General features: G+C 49.3%; 1 protein-coding gene across 4 annotated transcripts; it reads left to right on the top strand.

Annotated features, from left to right (window-relative positions):
* Positions 726-5,590, top strand: PROCR (protein C receptor). 4 transcript variants are annotated; one of them, XM_005688489.3, is made up of 5 exons: positions 726-791; positions 982-1,123; positions 3,754-4,005; positions 4,379-4,657; positions 4,921-5,590. In XM_005688489.3, the coding sequence occupies exons 2-5, from the start codon at positions 1,048-1,050 to the stop codon at positions 5,040-5,042; spliced, it is 729 nt and encodes a 242-aa protein (XP_005688546.1). In that variant the 5' UTR covers positions 726-791; positions 982-1,047; the 3' UTR covers positions 5,043-5,590. The 4 variants fall into 4 exon arrangements, with proteins under 4 accessions (XP_005688546.1, XP_013824427.1, XP_017913246.1 ...); XM_013968973.2 differs by having other exon boundaries at positions 782-871; positions 978-1,123; XM_018057757.1 differs by lacking the exon at positions 726-791 and having other exon boundaries at positions 869-1,123.

The following is a 6,303-nucleotide window of genomic DNA, read 5'->3' on the forward strand; positions in this document are numbered from 1 at the left end:
TATTAGAAACCTATTACAGTACAGTACTATATAGCCAATTGTGTTAGTTGGGTACCCAGGCTACCTTCATTGGACTTACAACCGCACTCTCAAAACAGAACTCATTTGTGTATAGGGGACTTACTGTATTTGCTTCCTAGAGTAAGAAATACACTTTATACTGCTACTTAATATCCATCATAGAAACCTACACGCACAAAACCAATACACACACATGTACAGTTCAACAAATGTTTCATGAAATAATATTTGCCCTGATTAAGGGTGATGCATTGAATATTTTTATACTGTTCTATTTCATTCAAAGGAAAAACCCTGCTAATAATAAGCTGCCTAATTGTCTTCACTGCCTACTAATAGTTTGTGACTTCATTTCGAAAAATATTACTGCAAGGAACCAGTTCTCTACTGAGAATTAGATGGTTTATAATTCTCTCCTGATTCAAACAATGCTGCATGAAGCTGCTTTATCGTCATTTTGTGACTATTTCTGAGAACAAGATCCCTGACTGTATAATTACTATTTACTAAAAATTCCGATAAAATGTAGTCAACATATTGGAAAACTGAATTCTAACCCTGGATCTGTCATCACCATGATGTATACACTTTGGGTAATCTCTGGGCCTCAGTTTCCCCATCAGAAGCATGCTGATCTCAACATCCTAAAATCTGCTCTAAGTAGATGCCCCACCCCCTGACTCAGCGAGGGCAGGACTTCTCTCTGGCCCTTCTCCCCCTTTTCCGCTCACTGTTCCTCGGAAGCGGCCCAGGGAAAAGGGAAAAGGCAGGTCTGGGCGGGAGGGTGTGATGCCGGGCGGGGCAGAGGGAGGGGAAGAGGGAGGCCGGCCCCCCAGTAGGAAATGAGACGGTAAGAATAACACTTTATAAGCCTGCCGCCCTCTTTCTCCTCCCAAGCCCTGGCCACCTTCCAGCCTCCTCCCCTCCCAAACAGTCCTCATTTCTTCTTCCCCTAGGCAGCAGCTGGCGGAGCCCCCAGTCTGCCAGAGCCAAGAGCCCGGGTGGGGTTGAGAATCTCAGCACAGAATGTTGACCACACTGCTGCCCCTGCTGCCACTGCTCCTGCCCGGCTGGGCCCTCCGCAGCCAGGAAGCCTCAGATGGTGAGTCAAGGGCATATGTCCTGTCCTGGGATGGTTCCTGGGACTCAGCCTATCTGGGTGCCCGGGCAAGACCAGAGGAGAGTTTATCCCCTAGGTTCTGGGCCTGCAGCCAGCTGGATCTCTCCAGAGGGAAGGCGATCCTGGGGACTGGTTTGTGTCCCCAAGCCAAGGTGAGGAAGTTACAGTTTAGCTCCTGGGAAGGGGGAGATGGAGGAGGCTAGGGGGAAACAAAGCTAGACAAATGGGAAAGGGGCTGGTAGAAAGGGTGAGAGAATTAGCCATGGGGAGAGGGGAGAGGTGGGTGGGTGAAGTCTGGAGAGGGAGAGGTCTGAGGGTGATGGTGGATGGAGGTGAGTTTAGGGAAGATGGGAAAAGAGATGAGACGAGAGATAGAAGGAATGAGAGAGACTGGGAGAAGTGATGGGAGTTTGGGGGAAAGACTAGGACTGAGAACTGGGAGGCAGAAGAGGAGGCTAGAGATGGTGGAGGAAGACTGGTGAGGGGAAACTCAGGGGAGCGACAAGCTGCAGTCAGTAGGAAAACTCAGTGGGGATCAGGCTGTCACAGTGGCTGCACTTAAGCAGAGAAGGGGAGTTTCTACCCTGCATTATAATTGCTCCCCCACCCCCTGCCCCAGAGAGACAGCAAATAACCAGTATTCAATGAGTGCTCAATACACTTAATACGTATATTGACTCATTTAACCTCAACAAAATCTTTGCAAGGTGGGTAATACTATTATCTCCATTTTACAAAGGAGACTGGTCACCTAGCAGGTAAGAACCTTGTCTGGGGGTGACCCACACAGATATTCTTATTCACATCTACAGATACAGAGCACAACTTCTCAGATGCAGACATGGACAGAGACACCCCCAGATTTACAAACTGGGACTCATTCCCTCCTCAGACATTCTCTGGGCACCAGTTCCATGCCAGGCCCTTGGCAGGTGTAGGAGGCAGAGATAATCAGACATGATTCCAGTGCCAAGAGGGATGGAAGTCTGTGTGTTTGAAGACAGTTATGCAGAATCTGGGATCATTGAAATTGACTCACTGTGTATGGGAGGGTAAAGAGGAGAAGCATTAGGAAAACGTCTCTAAGGAGAGGGCAATAGAGCTGGGCCTTAAAGCATGAATAGAAGTTTGCCAAGAGGCAGAGCAACCCTGCCATGCTATTCACATGTCAGCCGAAAGCCAGCATGACAGACTCCAAGTACTGAAGTACTATCTAAGCATAGGGAAGAGACCCAAAGAGCTGGGAGGAGGGAGAGACAGGGGTGGTGGGTGTGGGAACCAGCCTTCGGGAAGCTTTGAATGTCAGGCTAAAGACTTTGGATCGATTCTATAGACAGATAGCTTATAGGGAGACAGTGTAGTCGAGTGGCTAAGAGTGCTGGATTCAGACACCCTGCATGCTAATCTTAACTCTCCTATGCCATTTGTCTGTTTTCCATATGGATGGGGTTAATAATAGTAGCTACTACATCAACTTAATGGGAGGAAGGCACAAATAAGATAATAGTGCATGCAAAGTATAGTGCTCAGGTCATAATAAGCACTTAATAGCCATTATTCGGAGAAGGCAATGGCAACCCACTCCAGTACTCTTGCCTGGAAAATTCCATGGATGGAGGAGCCTGGTAGGCTGCAGTCCATGGGGTCCCAAAGAGTTGGACACGACTGAGCGACTTCACTTTCACTTTCATGCATTGGAGAAGGCAATGGCAACCCACTCCAGTGTTCTTGCCTGGGGAATCCCAGGGACTGCGGAGCCTGGTGGGCTGCCGTCTATGGGGTCGCACAGAGTCGGACACAACTGAAGCGACTTAGCAGCAGCAGCAGCTATTATTGTCGTTGCTGTTGATTGAGGAGTGTGTCCCTGGAAGATTTTAAGCAGAAGGATGTAATGTTATCTCTGGGCCCGGTGGAGGTCAGATAAAAAGGGGTGAGACTAAAGGATGAGTGGAGGGGACGAGGAAATCACTACTCCAGTCCAGATGAGAAGGACTAAGGCCTGAAGTAGGGCAGCGGCAGAACAGGCAGAGAATAGGAGATGAAATCGGGTCTTCATGTGAAAATGTGTTAGTCCCTGAGTCGTGTCCGATTCTTTGCAACCCCATGGACTGTAGCCCACCAGGCTCCTCTGTCCTTGGGAATTCCCAGGCAAGAATACTGGAGTGGGTTGCCATTTCCTTCTCCAGGGGATCTTCTGGACCCAGGGATTGAACCCAGGTCTCCCTCATTGCAGGTGTCTGAGCCACCAGGATTTAATAACCAACTGGAAATGGCGGGGGGATAGGGAGGGGGGGTGGGGGGAGGAAGGGGTGAGAGCTTGAAAGGAGGTCAGAGTGGCTCTTCCACTTGTCTGGATTATCCTGAGGCAACTGGCTTCTGCACGTCTAGCCTCAGTTTCCTCACCTGTAAACCAAAGATAATAACCCCTGTCCTGCGCTCCTGACAGGGTTACTTGACAGCGTCAAATGGGTGGAAGGGTGGGAGGGCAATTTATGTTTATAAAGGGCCAAGAAGGTGGGCGGCTGAACTCTGGGTGGGGGATTATTATCTCGAGTTACACGCTGACCCCTCCCACGCCGGCCCGGACCAGACGCTCTGACTTCCTCCCCCAGGCCCGTCGGAGCTCCAAATGATCCAGGTCTCCTACTTCCGCAACCCCTCTCAAGTGTGGCACCGAGGCAACGCGACGCTGGGGGGGGTCCTGACGCACGTGCTGGAAGGCCCAGGCCACAACGTCTCGATCCAACAGCTGCAGCCCTTGCAGGAGCCCGACAGCTGGGCACTCACGAAGAGATACCTGAATCGCTACCTGGAGGAGTTCGTGGGCTTGGTGCAGGTGGTGCACCAGGAGCGGGGCGTGACCTGTGAGTGACGCACACGGGGGCGGGGGCTGGCGAGGGCGGGCCCTTGAGGTGGGAGGCGTGGCCTGTGGGCGGGCCATAACGAGGGGGGCGGGCTTATGGAAGAACGAGGCGGGGCCGAGTACTGGGATGGGTGTCCCCGCCCGGCGTTGCCTTTGCTGATTTGCTGGGTGGGTGCTTGAGGCTGGAGAAGAGTCGGTATCCTAGCTGACGTACTGTACTTTCCGTCAGGCCCTTTTCCTGCTTGGCAAGACTTCGAGGGGGTCCCTGTTGGGAATCCCTGTCCCTGGTCCACCTTACACCCTGATCTCCATTTCCCCCTCACACCTGACACCTTTTCCACACTGTCCCCTGATCCTGAATCCCCTACCTACAGTTCCTCTGATCATTCGCTGCTCCCTGGGCTGCGAGTTGCCTCCTGAGGGCTCGGAAGCCCGTGTCTTCTTCGAAGTGGCTGTGAATGGAAGCTCCTTTGTAAATTTCCAGCCGAAGACAGCCTCATGGGTGGCGGAACCTCATGCACCGTCCAGAGTGGTCACCTACACGGTTGACCAGCTAAACAAGTACAATCGAACTCGGTACGAACTGCGGGAATTTCTACAGGACACCTGTGTGCAATACATACAGAAACACATCACCACGAACAACTTGAAAGGTATGATGGGCTCAGGGAGGGACCTTGGGTGGGTTCCAAGCAAATGGGTGGAACTGAAAGATGGATACCTTGAGCAACAGGAGGCCCAGGGCTGGCGATTTGGGACTGAGTACACACATCTTATGTGAATTGGTAAACTAGCCCCTCCGCTACTTCCTTTGGGGAAGAAATCCTTTGGGGAAGAAATCCTTTGGGGTTTGACTAAAACCATGGACTCACTTGTTTGGGGGTATGTTCTTCAAGCTAACTCTTCCCACGTTCAGCAGGAAGCCAAACAGGCCGTTCCTACACTTCACTGGTCCTGGGCGTCCTGGTGGGCTGTTTCATCGTCACTGGAGTGGCTGTAGGCATCTTCCTGTGCACAGGTGGACGGCGGCGGTGTTGATTATCTCCAGCCCTCGCTGGAAAAATGCTAGACTGATTCAGCTCACTGCAGAACTGTGCAGACTCTCCGTCTGGGACATTATATTCCGGAAGATTTAGAGTGGCAGCTCATTTCTTCTCTGAGATCTGCCCGCCAAGAGTTTGGGGGAAGGAAGGAGAGAAGCCTAGGCAGACAGGGTACTCGACTTGCTAAGAACCAAAGAACTCCTATATTTTGCTGAATTGGTCTGGGAAATGAATGCTTTTGTATTCGTGGAAAACAGATGATGGAGTTGGGGCAACAGGGGTGGTCTATGGCCCTTCTTTCAAAGACAGAATCTGAGGCATTCAAAACACACAACCAAGTAAAACAAGTCATCCACAACCCAAATAACCAACATTCTGTGCTTTCAGTTATGTTAGTTAGATTTGGGAAGAGACACTGGTGCATTAGAGGTAGTGGTAACCAGAGAAATGATGGAAGTGTGAAATTCAAGTAATATGGGACCAAGGAGTTATTAAGTAATCAATAATAATAACAAATAAAATTCCTTACTTATGTATACAGCATTATTTCCTCTACTTTGCAAAACTTTGGGGAAGGTAGCTCATACCGCCCCTCTCCCGCCTTTTCTTAAGAAAGAGAGAACTTCTTTTTTTAAAAAAAATTCTTATTTGGCTGTGCCAGGTCTTAATTACAACATGTGGGATCTTTAGTTGCAGCATGTGGGATCTAGTTCCCTAACCAGGGAATTCCTTAACCTATACCCTTTGCTTCTACTTCCTCATGTCACACTCACTATCCAATCCACTGCAATCTGACTTGTCTATAAACTGCTCTAAGACATCAGTGACCTCTACATGTGAAACCTTCATCTTCCATGACATTTGCAATAATTCACTTTGTGGACTAGGAATTTCTTTTCACCCTAACTTCTGAGATAGCATACTTCTTACTTTTAAAAACTGTTCTGGCCACTCAATCAGTCCATTTGTATGTGTCAGCTTCCTCAATTCACGTTTGAAATGTTGACTTCCTTAAAAATTCCTTTTGTGGCTCCTTTTGTCCCCCCTTAAACTGTACCATTTCCGGTGACCTATTAACTTCCATGACTTCAAATACTGTCTACATATGGTGGTTTCCGTGGGGAAACATCATGATGTCTTTGAGAGCATGTGCTTTGTCATAAGACGGACTCAAGTTTTACCTCCTTGAGCCAGGCACTTAACTTCCTCACTTCATAAACAAAAGGTATAATAAAATATACAAAAAGGGTGTAATA

The sequence above is a fragment of the Capra hircus genome, chromosome 13 (assembly GCF_001704415.2).
Source record: "Capra hircus breed San Clemente chromosome 13, ASM170441v1, whole genome shotgun sequence".
NCBI lineage: Eukaryota > Metazoa > Chordata > Mammalia > Artiodactyla > Bovidae > Capra > Capra hircus.